At 43.4% G+C, this 26,184-nt stretch overlaps 1 protein-coding gene across 6 annotated transcripts in view; it reads right to left on the bottom strand.

Moving 5' to 3' along the window:
• CELF2 (CUGBP Elav-like family member 2) overlaps positions 1-26,184 on the bottom strand; it is a 530,134-nt gene that overhangs the window by 381,012 nt on the left and 122,938 nt on the right. For all 6 annotated transcript variants that reach the window (XM_049626816.1, XM_049626817.1, XM_049626809.1 and 3 more), the window contains exon 2: positions 26,031-26,066. In XM_049626816.1, the coding sequence (XP_049482773.1) occupies positions 26,031-26,066 (36 nt within the window). The remainder of the gene's footprint in view (positions 1-26,030; positions 26,067-26,184) is intronic.

Below are 26,184 nucleotides of genomic sequence, written 5' to 3'. Positions count from 1 at the left end.
GGCGGGCACGGACAGAAACCGACCATCCTAAAGGGCTGTGTGGGCCACGTGCTCTCAACTGCAACCACTTTCCTCCGTGTTCCCTCAGAGTGATTTTCTCTGGGGCTCCAGCAACCCAAAGCTACAGAACACTCTCAGAAATACCCTTCGGATCACGGTCCTTCCCCAGCTCAAGCTTCCTGCTCCTTTCAAGGGCACGCAGTAAAGACGGAGGCACAGGCCTACGGAAACTGCAAACCAATTAAGATATACCAGTGTGGCCAGATCCCCACCCAGCCCTACCCCAGGGGATAAACTCAGAAAGGAGGAGGGAGGCCTGGTGAGGGATGATGGCTCCTCCTTTGTAATCAGAAAAGCCCCTCAAGCAACCCAGAATCAGAAAGAGGACAAATACTCTTTTAACATAAAAAAAAGTCAAAGTTCTGTCAACCTGAAGAATGTGAATCTCTTAGTAGACAAAGTAAGGGTTTTCAGCCAGAAACAGATCTTTATGGTGTGAGTCTGAATTTCCAGGTGGGATTTAGAAAACAACCATCTGCAACCCTAAGCACCCCTCCTGCCACCCCCGTCCATGCCATCCCGTCTCCCACTCTGCACTTAGCATCCCCTCTCTCTTGTCCGTGGCAGTAAAATCAGGCTTGGGAGAGACCTCTTGGAGACACAGCCCACTTGGGAAGCAGACACGAGGACACAGCAAGGTTTAGGGACTGATAGGATATTCCAGAAAATGCAGGGGCTTTGGGAGTAGGACAGAGATGAATGGAGAGAGAAAGACTATGGGAAGGGAAGGAGTGGGAGGGGCTGGATGAGAGGAGGGAACATCCATATGGGGCATCCTCAAGTTCTGGGAGGGGAGACTTCACATACTGTCTTACTCTGTTCCAGGGGCTATAACACAACATCACAGACTCGGTGGCACTTAAAAGAAGTTTAGTTCTGGAGACTGGAAGTCTAAGATCAAGGCGCCCGCAAGGTCAGGTTCTCGTAAAGGCCTTCTTATTGGCTCATAGCTGGTACCTCATCACATGGTGGAAGAGGCTGGGAGTCTCTCTGGAGCCTCTTTTTTTTTTTTTTTTAATGTTTATGTATTTTGAGAGAGAGGGAGAGAGTGAGAGAGAGGGAGAGACAGCATGAGTGAGCACGAGAGGAAAAGGGGCAGAAAGAGTGAAGGAGGGAGAGAATCCCAAGCAGGCTCCGCACTGCCAGCACAGAGCCCGACGCAGGGCTCCAACTCACGAGCTGTGAGATCATGACCTGAGCCGAATCCAGAGTCCATCGCTTAATGGACTGAGCCACTCAGGCGCCCCAATTGCTAACTTTTACAGAGAAGTTCTATTTGTCAGGTGGTGTTCTAAGCACTTTACATATGTGAGCCCATTCTGTCTTCACTACGACCTATCATTGTTGTATCTCCATTTTATTGATGAGAGAAGTGAGACCTCGAGAGGGTGACATAACCACCCAACGTCCTGCAACTGGGAAACCAAATAGCCAAGAAACCTCTCACCCGGGGGAGGGGGGCAGTGTGGCCCCACAGTCCACACTCTCGGTCATCTCTATACTGCAAGGGGGAAGGGGGGACACAATGGAAGGGATGCTGGGGCAGGGTCGGGATGAGAATAGTGATTTGAAAGAGGGACATCATGGAAAGCCTCAAGGGAAAGGTGATAACTGAGCAAAACCATGCACAGAGGTGAGGAGGAGACAGGAGTCTATCCGAGGGAAGACCGTTCACTCGCAAAGCCCTCAAGGCCAGAGGGAGAGAGGCCTAGCCTGAGCAGTGTGACCAAGGCTGGGACCAGCAGCGACCAGGCTGAGCGTCCTGGCCAGGCTGCAGAGGGCAGCTCAGAAACGAAGACGAGGCCTGCGGCTTTCAGTCTGGAGAGTCTGAGAGGACACGTGGCACGGTCTGACGTTCACATTAAAGTTCTTGCTGCTGGGCTGGGAATACACTAAGGATTTCTGGGGTAGAAGCTGGGAAACCAGTCAGAGGCTTATTGACCTCCAACAACACAACACTGTCGGGGGGGAGGGGGGGCGGTGGTCAAGGGACAGAAGGGGTCAGCAGGCCTGAGGGCCCCCCTAAGCTCACGGTGAAGCCCATGTCCCCGGGCTGTGCAGGGCCAGTCGGCTGCACTGTTCACAAAGACCCGCCGGCCTGTGGGCAAGGTTGGGAGATTCTGGACACTGGAGGAAACACGAGCTTCTGTTCTTGGCTGCCTTGTGCTCACCAGATATCACTGACTGACATTCTTATTGACTTGGGTACAAGCTGTTCTCGCTCACCTCATCTCACTTTCCCCTCAGGGCTCTGATTCCTTCTTTCTTCAACTGTTACTTCTGCGGAGGAGAGCCCTGAACGCCACACCCCGGCGCACACACTTCTAACTTCCACGAGCACATCTACGATTCCCTATTTCCTATCCCACAGCCTCCAGATGCCCCTATTTCCTGACCACCAGACCAGGAGGCCAGATTTGTAGTTGGACCTCAATCCACCTTGGTTTTTGGCTCTCGTCCAAATGATGGTGATTCCTATAAATTATCCTCTGAGACTTCTTCTCTTTCCATTCCCACTGCCATGCCAACGTCCTTCCCTTGGATGACATTTCCCTCCCTCTGGATGATTTCCAGAGCTGCCCAACTGGTTGCTCTTCTCCCAGACCCATCCCTCACTACAAACTCCTGTGAGCTCAACCTTGCCAAAGGCAAGCTGTGACCCTTGCGGCAAAATCCCCAGCTGTTCCTCACTTCCCGGTGCGGGTGTGCCCCAGTGTGGCGGTCCACAATCCCCAGATACGTCCAAGTCTGTCCCCAGCTTCATTATTCCCTCGACATAACTGACCCTGCAAGGCACGTGACTTGTGAGTCTTCTGTCGTATCCTGCACATTCGTGCCTCATGTTCTTGGAGCCACACCTGTCTTCCCGCAGCTTTCCCTCCTTCCCTCTTCATGAAGACCTTCTTATTCTCCCAAATTGGAAGCATTTTCTCCCTCTTCTAAAATGACATAGTTGTCTTATGCATTTGTGGTACAGATGAGGACTTTTGTCCTATTGCACTCTTCATGACCTTGGAAGCAGAAAGTTGAAGGCATTATTGAATGTCTGCGAGTGTCTATCAGGGAGTACTCTAGATGCTAGATACCTAGGTGCTAGGTACCAGAGTATTGATCCCAGGCATCTAGGTGCTCACTTATTCATTAACTTCTTTACTCCACAAACATTGAAAGCCAGGCATTGAGGACACCAAGGTAATAAGATACCATTCCCCTCTTCAATATGCTCGTTAGGTATTTAACATAACATGAAATAATTTACACATTACGGGAGTGGTAATCCGACCATCCTCAGTTAACAATTATGTTTCACGCTCCCGTCTACTCCTGCCCTCATAAATCAAGGTAATTACTTGGCAATCTGGCTGGGCCTTGTAAGGCAAAAGAGCTGTTCATGTCTTGTGTCAAATGGTGAAGAGGGAGGAGAGGAAAAGGGTAAATTACCCTGCTTCCCATCTGTGCCCAATCAGCTCTAAATCTCCAGGAAAAATGTGCTCAGGATCTCCAAAGACAGATCCTTCCCACAGTGCATCCAAAAGTAGGGTTTTGTGCAGTAGGAAAGGGGCTGGCTATAGTAGGTGTGTAAGCATATCTGAAACTTTGTGTTGATCTTTTATGTTTGAGAGAGAGCATGTGCACTTCTAATGGATTTAAAAGGTTACCTTACCTCCCCCGACTGTATACACAGCTAGCAGAACAGGGCTCTGAAGGTCTGACTGGGACATGTGCCGCACATTTTAAAGACGCCCCGTGAAATGGACAACACAACTGTCCGCTCAAGCTCAGGTATGATTCTGATAAGTTACTGACCTTTGATACAACGTCCAACAGGCTGAGATTTAGAAATGTGTCCTCGGGGAGCCTGGGTGGTCCAGGCGGTTGAGCGTCAGAATTCGGCTCAGGTCATGATCTCATGGTTTGTGAGTTCAAGGCCCTCATCAGACTCTGTGCTGACAGCTCAGAGCCTGGAGTCTGCTTCGGATTCTGTGTCTCCCTCTCTCTCTGCCCCTTGCTCTCCCTCTCTCTCTCTCTCAAAAATAATAAATATTAAAAAAAAAAAAAAAAGAAATGTGTTCTCATCATACAGGAGATGCCTAAGATGGGGCAAACAAGTAGTTTAAATGCCCCCTAAAAGTGAAAATAAGAACAGTGTGTGAAGTGTAGTCAGTATATCATAGTGGTTAGGAGCTTTCAGAGCTAGTCTGCTTGGGCCGGAACGCTAACTCCACAGCTTACAAGTTGTGTGACCTTACATGAGTCACTTAACCTCTATATGCTTCATCTCTAAATGGAGATAATATAACAATCCTCAGAAGTGTTGTTATGAGTATTAATGAATTAATATGTATAAGATGCTTCGAACGGCGCCTGGCAATCATTAGCACCATGTCAGTGTTTACTAAATACAGACAATGTTTTTTAGACTTTGTCTTTTTTTTTAACTTCATCTTTTATGTTTTTTGGTGGGGAGAGAGATAGAGAGCAAGCGGCGGAGGGGCAGAGAGAGAGGGAGGGACAGAATCCCAAGCAGGCTCCGCACTGTCAGCACAGAGCCCGATGTGGGGCTCGAACTCATGAACTGTGAGATCGTGACCTGAGCCGAAATCAAGAGTTGGATGCTTACCCGACTGAGCCACCCAGGTGCCCCTAAGACTTAATCTTTTTAAGAAAAGAAGCATAGGGCACCTGTGCCCATCAGTCACCCCACACGGCATGGGAATGTCTTCATGACCTCATCATTATTTGTAGACAACTCTCCGTTCCCGATGGTCTACGGGGCAGCCAACCTTATTTGTAAGAAAAGGAGAGGAGTAAGTTCTGCCATGCACAGTTCATTTTTGTGCTTAATACTCTCTTAAACAGAAGAAAAACACCCAAAGAGGAAAAAATCTTCCCCAAATGATACCTGGATCAACCCGAATGAAAGATGAAAGTGGGGTAGGTAACATAACCCTCTCATAGGGGACACATGCCACAGCATTCCCGAGCACCGCGTGCGGTCCTGTGGGGAGAGAAGATCCCCCAGTTGGCCCTCTTTATGCCTTGTTTCCTCCTTGATGTGCAATTTCATCTTTCTGGGGTCTACATAAATCTCTCGCAGCTGGTATTATCTTCCCATCATGAGCGAGCGGCCATAACGACAGCCACCTGTTTTAGTGACTGAGCCAGGATGTCAACACTTGCAGCGGAGTGTTGTTAATCTAAGTAACCTTTCCCTTCAGGGACGCCACCCCCGCCCTCATGCAGTTACGAGCCATTTCCAGAGCACCTGTTCCCCCTCTCGTTCTAAAAGGTAAATTCCTCCCAGAGGGGGCCCCCTGCTCCTACCCCCACCCCCCGCCACGCCATTTGTATAAATCCTGCACTTTCGGTCGCTATGGTTTTCTCCATCGCACCAGCAGGGGGAAAGAGCGCAAGATGGAGACGTATTGTTTGAGCAAGCACATTAACATGCTGAAACGGCCCCGTCAGAAATTTGTCAACATTGTTAAGGGCCACCTTCCCGGGCTCCCGTCCGAGAACAGCTGCCGATACCGGCCGCGGGCCCTTGCGCCACATCTTCCTGGACGTCAGGGGCAGAAATAGCCCCGGAGGGTTCAGTGCCAGGGGCTGCCATGCTCCCCACTTGCCACTCATCCCCCCCCCCCCCCCCCGGCTCTCAGCACCTCCCACGAACCCGAACGCCGTTCCCGGGCTCCCCGACCCCGTTTCGGCAGCTGGCGCAGAGACTGCCAACGTCAGAACCGTCCTGGCGGGCCCAGCTACTGCGAGCCCGCGTGGCAAGAGGCCGAGGTAAGACTGGGGAACACGTGCCAGGGTCTGGCAGGGAGCAGGTTCTGAACGTCTGTGACCCGCTTTCCTCCCTCCCCTGAGTACCTAAGTCTTGACCATCCTCCCAGGCCCGGGCTGCATCTCACCTCCTCCACGGAGCCCTCCCAGCCCCTCAGCTTGCACCGCTCCCTTCCTGGCCACGTTGGAAACTCTTCTCCGTCCTCTTATCTGTACTGCTGCACACACCTCCTCGTCCCGCTGCCCAAGTGCAGGTGGCCAAGGCAGGAAGGAGGGGAAATGGAGTGAGTTGTCTCCACCCAGTGCCTCTAACCTTGTCCTTCCTGCCCTGTGTCCCTGTGTCATGCTCATCAACAACATCCCCTGCTCCTGGGCCACTGGCTTAGTACTGTTCCAGTCTACTCTTGGATGGAATGTCTGGGGGACCCACTGATGCCACTAGTCCCACAGATTGATCTGAAGCCACAAGTACCTTTTCTTTCTTCCATCCTGTTTAGATTTTTTTTTTTTTTTTGAGAGGGAGGGAGAGAATGCGATCGGGGGAGGGGGAGAGAGAGAGGGGGACAGAGGATCTGAAGTGGGCTCCGCTGACAGCAGGGAGCCCATGTGGGGCTTGAACTCATGAACCATGAGATCATGACCTAGGCCAAAGTTGGACGCTCAACCAACTGGGCCATCCAGGTGCCCCCATCCTGTTTAAATGGAAGGGTTGGCTCTCTTCTCTTTGGCTGATCCTTGCCATACCCTCTTGCCATACAGTCTTCTCAAGGACTGCACTCCCTTCTCCCCATCCTCTCCTTTTCCTTCCATGCATTTAGACATGTGCACATCTCTCCTGTCTTTGAGAGACATCCTACCTCAAAGTCCATCATTTCCCACCAGCGACCACTGCGTCTTGCTTGTCCCCCTTGATGATGCTGAGCTTCTTAAATGAATTTTCCAGACTTGCTCATTTCCAACTCCCTTCTAAATCCACTCCAATATGGCTGCCTTCTTACCTCTTAAGTCAATACCTGTGCTAGATACCCCTATCCCCCTGTTCCTTAGTACATGTAATTGCTGAGGTGCTAGTCTACGCTCTCTGCCCTTCACACGCAAGATACCTTCCCCCGGCCAAATACGCTCCCGAGATTCAAAGGTCATCTATTTGCTAATGACACCTGAAATTATATATACACCCACACTGAGGGAAGAAGTGTTTCAAGAAGAAGGAAATGGCCAATGGTAGCAAATACTTCCAAGAAGCTAAACAACATGTGCACTGAAGTGTCTATACATGGGATTGGATTTAGCTGCACCTGAGACACTGGCAAACTCTGTAAGGTTCTGTTGGTGACAGTAGGGACAAAGTGCTCATTTTGCAGATCAACTACCTAAACCCAATAAGGCTAAGTGCCTAAAGAGGCTCAAGGTCACACACCTAGGCAGATCCAGTACTCGAACAGGATTCCAGGGTAATATGTGCCCAAGACATACTGACTCCATCCCTTCATAATGAGTACAGTCTGGACTTTCTCACTCTTGTGTACACAGAGCACTCCCTTTTGGGCCATGGCTAGCCCGCCCCTAGCTGGTCAAGTTACAGAGTCAACCGGTTCAGGAGTCATCTGGGGTAAGTCACAGAACTAGATTTTTGAGAACAGTGTTTTGCCTAGGGCTCTAGCCAAGCATCCTGATCTTTCCAAATCCAGTCTTATAGCAGATACCCTGTTTTTCCCTATCAGAATCTGTTCATTCTAGTAAGTGGTACACAGTTAAGTTTGTGCTCCTGCCATCTATCTAGATCCCTGATCCTAGATCCTCCTCCTTTCAGGGCGCAACCAACTCTTTCTTCAGTGCCAGGTGGGGGTTCTGCCCCTCACAGGGGATCCTTTGACAGGGATACCTGTCTCATCAAACCCTAGAGCAGACATAGAGTCCCACTCTGAGTCTACTCTCAGCTTCAACTCTGGTTCCTTCTTAGCCATGGTGAGATGGTTTTCAATTACCAAAGAAATAATGATCACGTTTTTCTTGGCCCTATGATTTCTTTCTTCTTCACCATTAAGGTATTAATCCACATCACCACAAACAATTGAGTTGGTCTTAGAACACAACATTTCAACTCCAGCAAAAAATAACTCTCCATCAGATTGCGATTTGGAATCATATTTGTGTAAGCAACCTCTATAATGGCCCCCAGTGATCCTCACCATCTGGTATTTGTGCCCTTGGATAATCCCTCTTTTGAGTATGGGTTGGATCTTGTGACTCTTTTAATAATGAAGGGAACACAGTAACAGTGATAGGATGTCTCTGATGAGGTTAGGTTATAAAAAAGACTGTGACTTCCATCTCATTGGCCATACCTCATATCTCACTACCTTGGAAGCCACGTTACCTATGGAGAGGCCCACATAGCAGGAAAGTGGGGGAGGTTCCAGTCAACAGAAAACCAGGAAGTGGAGCCTCATTCTAATAGCCTACAAGGAACTGGATCCTTCCAACAACCATGTAAATGAGCTTAAAAGTGGGTTTTTCCCCAGCTGAGTTTTCCTATGAGATCATACCCCTGCCAAAAAAACTCTCACTTGCAGCTCTGTGAGAGATCTTGAAACACAAGCCCTCAGGTAAGCCATGCCCAGATTCCTGACCCACAGAAACTGAGATACACATGTCTGTTGCTTAAAGCTGCTAAGCTTTGGGGGTAATTTGTTACACATAAACAGGATTCAGAGTAGGGAAGAAATACATCCAAGGTTTTTTTTTTTTTTCTGAACCCTAAGTCAAAAGGAAGATAGAGAAATACATTTGCTGAAATTCAAACAGGGTGACAAATGCGGTGCTAGTGAAGGTCATTTGACTTTTGATTTCCAAGGTTAACTATTAAGAAGAGTATAACATTGAATTCCCATCATCCCAACAGAATAAATGGAGGAGATAATTAGTTGTCACTTGCTTGGTGTCACTTGCTTGTTTTATGTAGCTGTTTGGGCGGATGGAAAGTGAGTCTAGCATCCACGTTCAGCGTTAGCATTAATGAATTCCCAAAATATTCTTTTTGTTTTCCTGGGGTAAATTTACTTTACAACTACCACCATTGCCAACCAAAAATTAAATCAATAAATCAGTGTAAGGAAATTGTCAGGAGCTAGGAGTCCTGGAGAAGAAAGCAAGTGTTTATGGGCTGAATTCCCACAGTACTCTGTAACTGGCTTGCCACCCAATTCCAGGGCCTTGGGAGGCCCAGAGAGAGAGAGAGAGTGCAGCAGGCCTGGGGGCATGAAAGCACTTCAGTACTCTCGGTCCATGTGGGCCCCAGTGTCTCCGTGGCACATTTCTCCACTACTCAGGAAAAAAAAAAAAAAAAAGAAGCAATCATTGCCCAACTCTTTTTGCTCGTGTTTCTGTTTCTGGCAAGGACTACAGATTTCTAACTTATTAACCCTTTGCTAGTACTGTCAAAGTCTGCATGTTTGATGTTGCTTTCTCAACGTGTGCCTTTTTCCTCTGCTGTGATTTGTCTGCAACAACATCGCTCACCGCCCCAGAAAAAGGGACAAAAGAGCACAGGTGGACTATAAGTTATGAAGTTAATTCAGCTGTCATAGTGAGAGAAGGTTGTATGCTAGAGAAATGGCCCTTTGAATGTTTTCACACATTCACTGAATCAAGGTACAATCATGAGGGCTTCAAAAGCTACACATGATGGGGCGCCGGGGTGGCTCAGTCGGTTGAGCATCCGACTTCGGCTTAGGTCATGATCTCACAGTTTGTGGGTTCAAGCCCCAGGTCAGGCTCTGTCCTGACAGCTCAGAGCCTGGAGCCTACTTTGGATTCTGTGTCTCCCTCTCTCTCTGCCCCTCCCTGATAGCTGTGTGTGTGTGTGTGTGTGTGTGTGTGTGTGTGTGTGTCTCAAAAATTAATAAACATTGAAAAAAAACCAGCACACTTATTTTTGGAAGGAACCCCTCCCTCAAATCTTCCTCCCAACGTATCTGCACACCACACACACATATAAACACACTCATATTCATGTCTGGTTAAAGAGAAACACTCTCCGGTGGTAATTACCTACTCACATAATGAGAGCTCTTAGAATAAGAAATGCAAGCATTACACGCTGTTTCTAGATATTCTTACGCTTGGTGCCATGTATTTGAAACATCTGTGTGATTTACTGAGTGTTGGACTCTTCATTCAAAAATGTCAGTAGAATGTAAAGAAACCCACTTGTGTTGTACTGAACTTGCTCTCTGCAAACTTCCTAGTAACCAAAGTGATTTTTTTCATTTTTGTCTGGATGCTGGTCATGTGCTGTCCCAACCCTTCTCCCTACAACCAAGAAGCTAGTCTTTTCCCTGTTTTCTGATCTGGGACTTAGCACGGATAATCCACACAGCTAGCTCTTTGAAGATTCGCTAATAACTAGAAACTGAGTGGAATGTTGGAAATTCATATATACTAAATAATCCGAGGTGACCATCTCTTTAAAAATTAAGTGGATACAGGGTAACTGTGGATGTCCAAAGTGTAAGTCCCCTAGTGCGGGTCCCTTAGAGTTGAGGTGGTTGATACCCAGAGCTCTCTGCTGTCGTGCTTACCCTATCTTTCCTTTGCCTGTTTCCACATGCATAATAAATCTGACAGGGATAAAATTTAGATATTAGCTTGGGGACCTAAGTCAGAAGTAAAGTACCATTTAAAAAAGTGCTAAACTGAGGGTTGATGGGGGTGGGAGGGAGGGGAAAGTGGGTGATGGGCATTGAGGAGGGCACCTGTTAGGATGAGCACTGGGTGTTGTATGGAAACCAATTTGACAATAAATTTCATATTAATAAATAAAAAAAAAGCGCTCTCTAGTCTTCCATGTATCCATATTGTTGGCTAACGTGTGGTCAATGCCAGTTTTTCCAATTCTACCTGTCATGCATTTTTTTCCCCTCTCCTCCTCCCCTTCCTTATTTCCTTCACTCACTGAATAAATATTTACTAAGGACCTGCCAGGTTCCAGGCACTAGGACGAGTGCTGGGAACGGAATGGTGACACGCTGATGAGACAGGTACTGTCCAAACCTGCTTTAATGCTCCTCGTTTGCCCTGAGGGTGTCCTGCAGATCCTTCCCTAGAAGCCTGTGAATTCCTGCCTCTTTTGGTCTTTGAGGGAGTGAAAGAGCCTTTTTTCTGGCCTTTGGAGTGCTTGGCCTGAGCCTGGGGAAGGTGAAGTGCCCAAGAATGAATGCTCCCAGGGTGCCATCAACCACTGACGGACAAGCCATTGTGGAAAATACCCGATCTGGCTTACCCCTCAGTGGGACAGTGTCCCACAGGTGCCCCCTGTGCTTGGGGCCCTGTGGTCCAAGAAGTAACCCTCATGAGCATCTGTTCATGGGCTGTCCTCTCTTCCTCCATCACTTCTGCACTCCCTCACGTCCTTTGACTCTAGTCTTTGACTCAGGATTAGCTTTGGGGGAAACCCACTGAACTTACAAACTTACTGGGGAGACACAGAAAAGTAACTGAATTGTTGCAAAACTCCATTTTTTTTTTCCGAGTAGGAAAACAGCAGAATGCTAAAAAAAAAAATTTCAAATTGAGAATCTTCTAAACCTAAGCTGCCTGGTATGTTTGCGATGGTATTTTTAACATATCCCGAAGTGTCAGGCAAACCCATAAAGTATTCATTCAAATGAAATTTGAAGGACATAGAAAACACAGGCATATTCTCTGAAAGAATTATCATGCGGTGCCTTAAATAGAAGACACTTGCATTTTCCATTCTTCAAATTTAAAGATGATCCTTTGGCATTTGGGTCTTTGGACTGGCTGTACTGCTCAGCTTTTTGTTAAAGCTAAATAACATTTCCTATTCTGCAAAATAGTATAAGACCCTGAATCAAACCGATTCTTCTTGGTAAACTTTACTCGAATGCTGTTTTTCATCAACATCACATGCCTATTAGAAAATGAAAAACAGCTGGCTTTCCACTAACATGATTATTTTCCATTATTGAATTCTGAATATTCAGTGTTACCTGTCTCCCTCTCTATCCCTCTTGAGTCATTCCAAATGAGATTGCTATCTGAGACACCTCAGTTTACTTCAGTAACAGGGACAGGATGAATAGGAATAGAGGTAGAAAGAGAGAAGCAATACTGCTCCTATAATACTTTGCAGCTTCATATGGAATAAATAAAACAAAGACGATTTTAACATCTGCACAGTCAATAAATGTCAGTTTCCAGAAATCAGCTCCACAGCCCGTGAATTGACGACGGTGTTGAAGCTGATTCCTGAATGTGAATATGAATATATCTATTCACACTGTCATACTACCTAGACTTATATGGTCTACAGTCACTGTACAGAATGAGAATAATATCTGGGGAACTCAATTACTTGACATAAATAAGACTTCATATTTGCAAAATAAAAACTTTCTCATGGCCAAACTTCTGGTCTCTCCTGCAATGATAGCTACTTGTCATAAACTCAGAACTGATTGATATTGTATCTTAAACTCATACGGGCTTGATAATAGAACACTGCCTTTATTTAGTTCTTTTCAATCCACAGGCTTCTACAGTGGTTTTATAGTTACTCAGAGTCTGGAAAGAAATTCCTCCTGCAGTCCTAGTTTCCAAAGTGCTTTGTACTATTTACCATGATATGGTACTTGTAGTACTGTTGTACTGTTTGCTTCTTAAAAAGTAAACAGTGACAAGCCAACCACAAATAGGGTAGAATAATATGAATAAGAGCATCAAGTCCCGAAGGCATGGATCAGAAGTTGGTAAGTGACCACTCACCAAGTGGTCCAAGGACCGGAATCCTTAGAGCTTTGGAAATGCAGAAGGTCACGTCTCACTATGGACCAACTGCATCAGAATACGCATTTAAGCAAAACCCTCTGGTGATTTACAGGCACGGGACAATTGGAGAGGCACTGTTGTACAACATGATATAACATGGTATAAACAGATACTGAAAATAAAGCTTTTGTCCCCAGGGCCAGGGATCTGGAAGTTACCAGAGAAGTGTTGGGGGGTGGGGTGAGGTACAGACAGCCAGAAAGTAGTTAAAGGGGTTTCTAGGTCTGTGGCCCCCCAAACAAGCTTGAAATGATTGCTGATCCATAGCAAGCAAGTACCGGCTTGTCCGGTGAGCCCAAATTGTGTTGTCATGAGGACGTCCTTTTGACTCTCTGACACTCAGTCTGGTCACTTGTAAAACAAGAAGATGACACAAAATAAGCTCCATTTAGTTCTAAAGTTCTATCATTCAACATACCAAAAAGTAACAGGCTGGGGTGTATAGTGGGGGCAGAACATTCACATAACACAAGGATATTTTCACAATTCTTGTACAGATTACTTTGCAATTTCGGGCAATTTTTGTATTAGAATAGGACTACTGTTTCACAGAGAGTAACTTTTTAAGGGAAAACATTTATTTTTGGAGAATTTTTGTATTGAGTGAGAGTAACCATTTCCTTATCCTTGGTCCTTCTAAAGGTCTTTTTGCTTCCTTTTACTTTCTGAAAGTCAACTACACTACACACGTATATCAGAGAAGGGACAGAAGCCAGCCAGAGGCAGAGAGGAAGAGAGAACAGAGAAATATGTAAGGGCCCTTTGTAGTCACTGGGCTGAGACTCTCTGACTTCTTGTGCTCCAGACCATCGTTCTTTGGTGCGGCTTCACTTCCCGATTCTAACATAATGCAGCTGTCTCCCCTTACCCATAGGAGACACATTACAAGACCCTCAGTGGTTGCCTGAAGCCTTGAACCTTGAACAGTACTGAACCCTACATATGCTGCGTTTCTTCCTACGATAAAGTTTAATTCATAAATCAGGCATCAGAGATGAACAACAATAGCTAACAATAAAATAGAACAATTATAACAAGATACCATAATGAAAGGTAAACGAATGACTTCTGCACTGTACTCACCCTTACTTGTTTGTGATGATGCGAGATGATAAAATACCTATATGATGAGATGAGGTGACGCGAATGATGTAGGCGTTGTGACAGCATGGGGCTACTAGTGACCTTCTGACCGTATGTCAAAAGGAAGATCATCTGCTTCTGGATGTGACTGGCTGTGAGTACCTGGAACCATGGAAAGTGAAACCACAGATAAGGGGGGACCACTTCCTAGCTACAACAGGAGCACAGTGTTTTCACCTGCACAAGCATCGTTGTACAATGTCTGAATGGACATGCATTGAATCTACAAGGTTCAACAACCACTGGGCTGTAAGCTACCGGGTAGCCTCCTTTGTGATCGATTTCCCTTAACTGTATACCTAAAGTTCTCCCAAAGCATTCCCAAACTAATCTCTGCTCTTCTATAGGAAAGCTTAATTTATAATATTTAGGCAATACTATAGTTAGGTTACAAAAGAAACAGCTAAAATGTTGCACTCCTTTTGGGTTTCAATTCACCGTGATATTAAGGAGAGAAACTCTTGCATCGTGAAAGTTGAACTTGGATCGAACTTTCTCAACTGAACGCTGTCAGCTGCCAGAGCTTCAGGCAAGAACCCAGAAAAGATAAAACTCCAGTCATGATGGAATTAGCCAAGCAGCACCAGGCCAAGGCCAAATGAGAGCAGGCTGCATACATGACTCTGTGGCCAACAGAACCCTCTGAACAGCGTTAAGCACCAAAGTTTCATAGTGAACGTTAGGAACAAGATGGCAATTGAGGTGGGTGTTTAAAAGGAAAGCACAGTCGAATGTGTAAGTCACCCCAGAGAATTCTTCGCTTTATTCCCCTGAGAAATTGCCAGAATGAATTAGAAACCAGTTATGTATTACACTTATCTCTGCTTCAACATTGTTTGTCCTCGAGGACTTCCTATCAAACTTGCATCTCACTAACTTGGCAAAGGATGCTACTATGCAGCCACAGAATCCGTGTGCATGTTCGAAATGACTACAAGACTTCTGTGCAAAGAACTCTCAAGACCACAGGGAACGTTCATCTAGATATCTGGCTTGATCCCAAACTCAGTATCAAACAACCCTCCTTGTAGCACCACATTCTCCAGCAAACTCTTCCTCCAGACCTCCCTGGTTTTTGTGGGACAAAAACATTGTGGGGCATGACATTCCCAAACTGGAAACTTGACAGTCATTTGCTCTCTCTCCTTTGTCGCTCAGGTCTAAGAAAATACTATTGACTTGTTCTTCCCAGTATTTTCTGCAATCAACCACTGCTTTTTTCTGCCTACAGAGCCCAGTCTAGTTCATGCATTTATTATCCTCATGTGAGCTATTTAGGAAGTTCATCTTCCATTTACTCATTAATTCCTTTGGTGCATATTTCAGCACCTACTATGTGCTGTAGGCACTGTGCTAGGTGCTGGAGGATAAAAAGGGGAGCAAGCTAGTGCTCAGGTAGTTTGTGGGCTGGTGGAGCTCTTCCCATTGGGGTTCATTTTGCAGGACACATTCAGGTTACCTTCCTAACACACTCTCTGAATCATACATTCATCCTGCTCAAATGCCTCCAACAGCTTACTAAAAGCAAAGCAAACCAAAGGAAAACTCTTTCTACCATTTTAAAGCTTGCAGGCTAGCTTCTACCTACTTTTCTAATCCCCTATTTTACTATTTTCTCGACAAACCATCTGGTTGAAACCAGCTGGCTGAATCTCCATTTCAGAACATTCCCTATTTCTTGCTCTTTGCTTTGTGACTGCTGTTGCTTTTCCCAAAAGATCCACATCCTCCATCGTGATGCTTTTCTAATTGTCATATAAAATATGTTCTTTCTCTCTTCTGAACATATATATTTGGTCAATTTACATAATACTCAATGCATTCCATAAACATATTCCCAACTTCTCATGTGATAGACTCTGTGTGAGGCGGTGGGAACTAAGGAAGAGCATGCTTTCTCCTATGATAATTCTTGTTTTCACCTTTACAGTCTTTTGGTTCTCAAAGGCAGGGATCATGGTACCTTGTAACCTCTGTGGAGCTTTATATATTTACTCGCTCATACGGGTAGTCAATGACACAGCTAGTCGTAATGATATTGTTAATACCAATGGAGTCATTTAAAAATTACACTATTTGTTATGTCAATAATCGTATTCCTTACTCATCACATATTTTTTTTAACTGTGAACTAACCACAGAAACCTGTTTCTCTGAAAGCTTCATTTGGGAATGATGTTACTTGAGAAGGGGAACTCAGTGACTATAATGAATTGTGAACCACCAGACATCACTCTTGTAAATACTGGTTCCATTGGTCTGAATCTGGATGAAGAAGGGTCTCAAATATCACATTATAATGGTAGTTTCCACTTATTCACTGGATACTCACGGTCCCAATATAGATTTCTCTTTAGACTCTTTTATGTAGCTCAGCACGACTCCCTAAAGTTACATCCTCTCTCTCCCCCCAGAAAAGCATGACAAGCAGAGGTTTAAGGATGAATAGTCAGGCTAAAGGGTGAATTTATTTTCTCTGTTGGCTTGTGTCACTGCCTCAGTTTGGTTTTATATAGTGTTATGTGAGTTTAATATTGCTTATTTGAAAAATGAAAACAACATAGGATGCTTGAGTGGTTTGGGCCCAAAAGGAAATCTGTATTTTTGCCAGAAAGAAGGAAAAAGGGAAATACATAACAGAAACATTCACAAACCGAATCTGAAAAGAAAGGTTTATGAGGTTTAAAACTATGCGTATGAATAAAAATGAATTTTATTGATTTATAGAATATCGGTAGCTTGAAAATTCCAAACATCAGTGGAGGTAAATGTTTGAGAAGGTATAATAAAAACCAAACCATCCCTGAACAGGGATAGAAATTCTCCCACCTGGTATTTTGTCAAAGCTCAGTGGACAGCAAAATCTGAAACCCTTCAGGGAAGTGAGAGCAGTTTTTTCTCCCAATGTGTATGCTTTCTACAACAAAGTGGTTTTAAGTAAATATGAGAAAAATTGTATTTAACACATAATTTTATCTTGTCAGCTTCCCTCTGAATACAAAAGAAAACGAACAGTGGAAGATTATGAAACAAAACTATTTACCCAAGAGGCCACAATGGCCCTTTGGATGCTGGAGCACGAGGTTTGCTTCCTGCAGGCTGTGCCTATGTGTGCGCGTGCCTGTGTGTATGTGCCTGTATGTGTGTGTGTGCGTGTGTGTGTGCGAGAGGGTGTGCATGTTCCCTTCAATCTTCCCAAGAAGAGCAACTCTGACATAGCAAATAAGGAATTCTAATTGCAAAATTATACCTTCAATGGAAACCATTTTCCTACCCTTTTGCTCTAGAAGCTCTGAAGGTATGAATGCTTCCACAAACAGAATGAATGAAGCCCCAATTCTCTATGGTGACAAATTCAGGAAATGGCAGGTTGTATCTTAAAAGAGTTCAACCACTACTCAAAAGCTCTCATGCGCAAATAATGGAATTCTCAAATTGGGATAAATGCGCTTTAAAGAATTTTTATTTTGATCATTTATTTCAGGGAACACATGGATAATATCACATAGCTTTGAATTATAGAGCAGATAAGGAAAATCTAAAAGGAAAAAAATTAGGGCAGGCCTTTATTAAATTTTAAAGTATGCCTCTGCTATACTCTTATAAAGAGCCAAATAGGGTATCAAAATCTCTGGAGATCACCAGTATAATTTCTTTATCATGTTCCATTTAAAATTTAATTACGCAGTCTACAACAAGAAGAATCTGAGCTGTTTAAATAGGTCATGCAGTGAGTAACTTAACAATATTCTAAAGTTTTCCTTGTAAAGATCGTTCCTTTGATAGTCTGTTACACATCAGAACACTATATTATAAAACAAGTGTAATTTAATTCAGTCACCACAGACCCTTATATACATCTATAAAGAATGAAATGTTTTGATTTAGGTAATTTAGAGAATTAATGAAAATCATGTTTCTGAGTGAGTTGCCCAGGTTAGATGGTCAGTGTCTGCATACTGGCTTACTTTGGGTAATCACTATTTTCGTGCATGCTAGCAAGGTTAAGAGAATTTTTTATTTACTGTTTGGGGTATTTTGCTGTAAATCAATAATCATTCATCACCAGGTAAAAAAATCTTGCCACTGAATAATTAATGTTTGAATTAGAGGTCTGTATGGCCTCTGGCTTGCTACTCCTTCATTCCCTACTTCCAATTTCAACCAGCATGTAACTCGAATTTCTCTACAATAAAATAATAAAGTAAATGCTGTGTTGAGCACTTTACACATATCACTTCATTTTATTCTCAGAACAATTGCTCCTATTAGTACCCCTATTTTACAGATAGAAAACATGAGGCACACAGAGGTGAAGACATTTATCTAAGGTCACAGAACTAGTAAGTGGCTGAACTGGGATTTGAACATATGCTGGAGTATATGGGCCGAACCATTTCACTAGGCTGCTTCTTAACAAAACTAAAGGTGCCTTGTCTCACAGACGGACAGTGTCCAAATGTTGGTAAAAATAATTAGCATAAATCCATCTTTGAATGGACTGCTATAAGAGCTACCGTGAATTGATTATTCACTGTGTGACAGAAACTGAGCCAAACACGTTATATGGTTTATCTTCTCCCACCAGCAATTTGCAACAGGTATCGTAATTTCCCCAAAATGACAAATGAAAACCTGAGACAGATATTAACTGACTTGCTCATGGTCACACAATTAAGAAACAGCAGATACAAGATTCAAGCATGTCTGAGCCCAAAGCCTAATCTCCTAACCTCTATGCTAACACATACTCAACAGCAACGACTCCAGACAGCCTAGAAACAGTCAAATTTAGGTTAATAACTCGCCAGCCATTAAGATGAATGGTTCTCGGTGCCAAGTGTACAAAACAGTGAGCAGTGTGGGAAGTGAGAGGAGGCAGAAATCATAACATCTGGTCTACCACTAGTTCTCTGGGAGTAGGCTTCAGCAGTGCTTCCTCCCTCCTTTCCTATGGACTGAAAATTTGTGCCCCCACATCCCCAAATCCATATACTGAAGCCCTAACCCCTAATGTGATGGAATTAGGAGGTGAGGACTTTGGGAGGTAATTACATTTAGATGAGATCATGAGGGTGGGGTCTGCGTGATGGGATTATAGCCCTTAGAAGAGACACCAGAGAGCTTTCTACCTCCCCCAACTCCCAGGCGTAAGAGGATATGGCAAAAAGGCAGGTGTCTGCCTACAAGGAATCAGGTCCTCACCCAGGCACTAAGTACTGGATTGGCCAGCACCTTGATCTTGGACCTCCCAGCTGCCCGAGCTTTGAAAAATAAATGTTGTTCGAGCCATGGTATGGAGTTCTGCTATAGCAGCCAGAGCTGACTAAAACACTTTCCAATTCAAAGTTTTATGCATTCATTCAAACATCTATTCACTCAGATGGTCAAAGAGTGATGTAAACATTTATTCTGGGCCTACCAAGTTGCAGGCACTGTTAGGCATTGAAGATAAATGATGAATAATAATGGGATCTCAGTGTGTTTTCTACTTGGTGACAAGGTGTAGAAGTCCTCCATTAAACTGCAGTATCAGGTAACACAAATGCTAGGATAAGACTTAGCACCCAGGGCGTTGGGAATTAACAGAAGGAGCATAAAACCTTTCAGGGCAAAGAAGCTTTCATAGAAGAAACGGCATCTAAGGTGTGTGGCTTGTTATTTAAAAAAAAATTTTTTTACTGTTTATTTATTTATTTTTGTGAGAGAGAGAGCACAGCAGGGGACAGAGAGAGAGAGGGAGACACAGAACCCAAAGCAGGCTCCAGGCTCTCAGCTGTCAGCACAGAGCCTGATGCAGGGCTTGAATTCACGAACTGTGAGATCACGACCTGAGCCAAAGTTGGACACCCAACCAACTGAGCCACCCAGGTGTCCCAAAGATGTGTGGCTTGTTTTTTATTGTTAGCTAGGTAGTGAATCTGAAAGGGAGGGTTCTGGGGATTGTAAGGTCTAAGGGTATAATGGAGTTCTATGTAGAGAACTTTAACTCCTTTTCTTTCCCCAAATCCATTCTATTAATTTGCCCAGATGCTCTTTTTTTAAAAAAAAATTAATGTTCTGAGAGAGAGACAGAGTGTGAGCAGGGGAGGGGCAGAGGGAGAGGGAGATTCAGAATCCGAAGCAGGCTCCAGGCTCTGGGCTGTCAGCACAAAGCCTGACGCAGAGCTTGAACCCATGAACAGTGAGATCATGACTTGATCCAAAGTCGGACACTCAACTGACTGAGCCAGCCAGGCGCCCCCAAGATTGCCCTAAAAACAGAATAGAACATTCTCTGGATGAACAGTATCAAAGAGAATAACAGCTCCTCAGACTGGTTTCTAAACCCTCCACATCAACCAGTCATCCCCAGAACTCCCTTTCCTACCTCTGTGCAATATCTGACAAGATGGCACCACTTCCTGTTCCCTGCATCCCTGGGCCTCTGTGATGACTTTTCCTCTGTGTGGGGTGCACAGCCCTCTCCACTGACACATACTCCATCCCGAACCATCTTCTCAAGTCATGCTCAGACGTTGATTCATGATGCTGTCCTTGCTTCCTCTAATCAGCAGCGGCCCATCTTGTTGCTGAAATCCCTCAGTGCCTTTCGTTTGTTTAGATGTCTTTCTGGCTTATGGCATTAAACACTTTCCACCCAGTACTGTGATGATCTGTGCCTGCTAAACCAGACTAAGCTACTCAGGGAAAGAGAAAATGTTCTGCCTGTTTTCCATCACAGAGCCTACAACTTTCCTCGGTATATAGTACTTGGTGTGTCTTTGTTGAATTCATAAACAGATGATAGCTTTATGTAAATATTGAACTGCACAAGACTTGGGTCCCAGGAAAGTTGGGAGGCAGGAAATGTTCACCGTTCTAGACTACTTAGTAAGAGTTTGGCCTGAAAATACCAATATTTTTTTTTTCCTATTTCCCTTACTACCTAGCCCCTGGAAAATAATTTTCCACTCTCTGTTTCTACGAATTTGACTTTTTTTTTTAGAGTCCACGTATCAGGGACTCTTTTTCTGTCTGGCTTATTTGTCTTTTTCTGTCTGGCCTATTTCATTTAACCTGATGCCCTCCATATCCATTCATGTTGTAGATGGCAAACTGCTTCTTTCTCATGACTGAATAATATTCGTGTGTGTGTGTGTGTGTGTGTGTGTGTACATACACATATTCTTTATCCATTCATCTATTGACATTTAGGTTGTTTCCATATCTTGCCTATTTTGAATAAAGCCACACTGAACATAGGGGTGCAGATATCTCTTTGAGATCCTTTCTTCATTTCCTTTAGATATATAACCAGAAATAAGATTGCTGAATCACATGGTAGTTCTATTTTTAATTTTCAGGGGTAACTCCATACCATTCTCCATAATGGCTACGTCAATTTACATCCCTACCAGCAGTAGGGCTCTCTTTTCTCCACATGCTTACCAACATTTGTTATTCCTGGTCTTTATGATGATAGCCATTCAAACAGGTGTGAGATGATAGCTCACTGTGGGGTTTTTTTAATGTTTATTTATTTATTTTGAGAGAGGGTGACAGAGAGAAAGCATGCATGAGTGGGGGAAGGGGAGAGACAGAGAGAGAGAGAGAGAGAGAGAGAGAGAGAGAGAGAACGCATCCCAAGCAGGCTCCATGCTGTCAGTGCAGAGCCCGACGTGAGGCTTGATCTCACAAACTGTGAGATCATGACCTGAGCCAAGATCAAGAGTCAGATGCTTAACTGACTGAGCCACCCAGATGCCCCTCACTGTGGTTTTGATTTGCATTTCTCTGATGATTAGTGATGTCGAGCACCTTTTCATGTACATGTTGGCCATCTGTATGTCTACTTTGGAAAAGTGCCTATTCGGGTCCTTCGCCCATATTTTAATTGGATTGTTTGTGTTTTTGCTATTGGTTTTTGTGAGTTCTTTATATATGTTAGATATTAAGCCCTTATTAGATATATGACTTGCAAATATTTGCTCTGTTCCATGAAAAAGGCTGCCTTTTCATTTTGTTGATAGTTCCCTTTGCTGTGCAGAAGCTTCTGCATTTGATATATGATCCCACTTGCTAATTTTGCTTTTGTTGCCTTTGCTTTTGATGTCACCAACATTTTTACTTCCTAATTTCTAAAGGAGATAGCATTTCATAATGAAGACAACAAGGAATATGAGATTCTTTTATGTACCAAAGCCCTCCACAATGCACCAGACATCTATCTCATTTAAAACCCAATGCCCATGACTGAGAAATATGGCCAATCAGAAAGTTTAGTCTTGCTCTTCCACCACATGGAATCCGTTCAGTTCAAATTCCAAATAACAAACATCAATAACTGAAGACCAAAATTCCATATGTAAAACTGCAGTATGATGACTTTTATCTCTGATAGTCACATAAACAAGCAGTTCTATCTTCCCGGTACAGGATCTCAAATAATAATCCTACAGGGTATGCTGGTGTTCTAGGAATCAGGGGCTCTGGTACAATATATTTAATACTTACGTTCCCTAATCCCTTCAAAGAAGGCATAGGAAAAAGAGCAAGTTGTTGGATTAAAAGACAAGAAAAAAGTCCAAGTTTTTCTTTCATTACATGAACCTTTGGCCCCTGTCTCCAATGGCTAAAATCTTGTAAAACATGGCATCCGAGCTCTATGTTTAATTATCTTAAGCTTCATTTACCCATACTTCATGTTCCTCAAAGAGCATCCTGACCTCTGGGTGCTGTGCCATAAGAACCAGCTTGTGAATCTCTACTGTGGCACTTCCGCTACTTCCTCTAAGGTCTATGAAATCCCTTTATTTTCCATACTATTTAGTTTACATTAGGAAAGTGAACTCTGTTAGCAAAGAATGAAAATGCTCTCACTTATTCAAAAATAGCCACTAATAGTACATGATTATGCTGAAACCTCTGTTAACATAAACCTTGTTTATACCTTTACTGCGCTATACAAAATAAAGTGCTATCTCTGTATAAGCATCATTTAGATTAAAACCCCAGCTTACCGTAACTAATTGAGTGCCTCCTTTCCATCTGAGTAGTTGTGGTTTTACCACAATTTAATTAAAACACATCTACCTAAACTAAACACCCTTCGCCATTAAAAAAATATCTTGAAAGACGGGCTTGTAACGGAAAAAAAGAACACCAATCATGCAGATTGCTACGTCGTCCTTTGCTACCACAAAATACAAGCAGGGAGTCACCTGTGATATTGAAAATGATCATTTTCACAGTTCAAGAGATAGAACCATACATTCCATTTCCAGGACACTTCAAGACAAAGAGGGCAACATAAGTAGTACGTGTAGCCAGTTTAAATATTTGTTTTAATCCCAACAAGATCATTGGTTTTAATATTTACAATATAATTACAATGCTTCGTGCATGTTGCTCATATAATCTAATTTTTTCTTGTGACAGATTATTACCAGGCTTTAATTTCAGCAATGGCAAGAATTCAAAAACACATTTAGGTTATCATTAGTAACGAAAAACAAACCTGGTGTCTGCTCAATGGCCTTGTGCACGTATCTTATTTCAACTTCAAAGCATTTTTAACTACCAAGACACGGACCACTGCTACATGAGTTGCACGTTTTCACAGAATATTATCACCCAGTGGCTAGCCACTTTATTATTTTTTTAAAATTTTTTTTAACGTTTATTTATTTTTGAAACAGAGAGAGACACAGCACGAACGGGGGAGGGGCAGAGAGAGAGGGAAACACAGAATCGGAAGCAGGCTCCAGGCTCTGAGCCGTCAGCACAGAGCCCGACGCGGGGCTTGAACTTGCGGACCGCGAGATCGTGACCTCAGCTGAAGTCGGACGCTTCACCGACTGAGCCACCCAGGCGCCCCATAGCCACTTTAAATTAATGCGATGTAAGGCAATTAAAGTTGAAATACTCCACCCCTGTGTAATATTTGTAAATGGCCTTTCAGAAAATTTCAAGACCGTCAAAAGCCAGTGAAAACCAAACCATAAAACTGCTTTCAAATGCCACTGTCTTCCTTCCCAGCCACATATCACTAGTTAGCAGTTGCCCGAATTTTCCATTTTTCCTTGATGTCACAGCATAAGCATATTTTTATGACTAACCGGATTAAAAAAAAACCCCACAAAGTGTCATGTTCCACTAATCATTAGCCGACAAACAAACAAAATAACTACAGGTGGCTTGTTCTAAATAGCACCAAGGTTTCCCGGGGCTCGTTTGCACTTTGCTGGTGACGGGCTGAAGAAATCCGTAAAAGGGCTGAACGCTGTTCGGCTGATGGAATTCTACGAGACTGTACAAACAAACAAATGCTAGCAAAAGAAAGGGTCTGCCACCAAGAGAAGGATTCGTCACCAACATTATTAGCATTATTTCATAGTAATGTGAGGAAGAGAGATAATTGTCAGTGGATATGTCCCAAACCGCCCCGGAGAAAGTAAAAAAAATACCTGAGACTACATTAGAAGAAGCATAATTGAGAAAGGACTGACGTATTATTTCTCACGCCCTAATTGTCGTGCATTACAGTGGCTGTAAATTGCAGTCAGGATGAGATTGTTGTCATGTTTATTTTCAACAGGATGCGTCATTAGAATAGCAAACATTCATGAAAAAAAAATAGTAAGTAGGCTCATTACCAAAATACTCCTACCAAACTCCAGAAAAGACCAGATTCCCCCTCGAGTAATAAACCAGCTACAACAGAACAAGAGAAGATCATTCGCAGGGAACATGGGCATTGCCTCTTAGTACTCACAACATAACGCTACTGAATAGAATTCAAGGTGCGCACCACATCTCTCAGACATCGGAGTAATTTTTATCTGCGTGATTATAGCTCCGTGTGGGTTTCGTCTGACAATACGAGGGTGGTCTGCTCCTTAGCCGTTCTAGAAAAGTTTGGAAGTCATTCTGCATTCCATTATTTTGGGATTAACTTCCTCACCACAAACATGGGCAGATACACAACTCTCTCCCTCGCTCTCTGAAAATGACGAATGCTTAGGTCTTCATAGCAGACTTTCCCCAGAGCGAAAGCACAATGACAGACAAACTCAGTGGGGATACACACACCAGCACACACGTCCGCGTTTAACCCGGTCAACCAGCACGGAGTTGAAAAGTTTCTTTGGGACGATATCCAAAGAATTAAGACATATAGTAATTTAAATATTTGGATCACAGTAAACAGTTTTTTTTTTTTTTGGCAATATTAATCATGATCCCATAAGCAAAGATTTACTTTACATAAAAAAAGCAACCAAATGTGCTTATCTCCTGTGACAGATGGTGACGATATGTACTTTTTCCCTATTCCCTGGTGCTGTTCATTATCACATTCTGCTGGCTCTTCTCTTCCTTGTTCTTGAGATTCTCATGTTTGCATTTCCAATAGTTCCCAAGCAATACCCTATGCCCCATTCACTCATTCACACGTGGTTTTTGAGCACCTTCAAAGACTAACGCAAGATGCTAAGTGCTGCATATAATACCCAGTAAAAGATCCCTTAAAATACTGTCACTCCTGTTTTGTTCTGCTAATAAATAGTGTTAATCATTTTTGATAGCTAGTTGTCTATAATATACATCCTGTTAATCATATCTTATTTCGTATAGTAACATAAGATATAAAAAAATATATAATACACATCGATCAACTTACCGATTTCTTTTCTTAGTGAGATAATATTACTAAGTACTTATTTCAATGACAATAAGAAATATAAAAGTATTTATATAATCATCAAAACTATGATGTAAGTTCTTGAATGGAGGCTCAGAATTCTTTCATAAATCTATAAATCCTTGAATGTAAGGATGATAGGAGGTATAGTGGAGAAAACCACGACTCATTGCACTAATGCCCACAAATATAATAAAAGAAACAACATGTTTATGATTTCTGCAGAGAATATATCTCATAAATACATCTCCAAATGCATGATGTAACTTTAAAACAATGAGAATGATTTCTCTAAGTCATATATGGACATTTCTCTCATTACTTCTTGGTTACACCTCTTCTATGTGACTCATACACAATTTCTGGCATTTACATCGTGAAATATGAGGTCTTAAAATCTGCTGCAAGGAAGAGAAAATTACAAAGTCCTCTCCAAGAAGATCCAGCTCTTCTTGTGAGGGGCATCAGAAATCATGCACAGAATAAGCAAAGCCAGCCTGCTCACCTTGGTAGATTTCCCGCTAACTCTGTGGTTGTCTCTCTGGAGGAGAAAAAGAAGATACGCATAATTAGCTTCTTTTGGTAAATCATAAAAAATTTGTTTAATAAAACCACAACATAATGCACCAAGGCATTATAAGATCATACATGTGAAGAAG

The sequence above is a fragment of the Panthera uncia genome, chromosome B4 (genome assembly GCF_023721935.1).
Source record: "Panthera uncia isolate 11264 chromosome B4, Puncia_PCG_1.0, whole genome shotgun sequence".
NCBI classification, from domain to species: Eukaryota; Metazoa; Chordata; class Mammalia; order Carnivora; family Felidae; genus Panthera; species Panthera uncia.
Note: the sequence above shows the minus strand (reverse complement) of the source record. Positions and strands in the feature narration are given on the sequence as shown.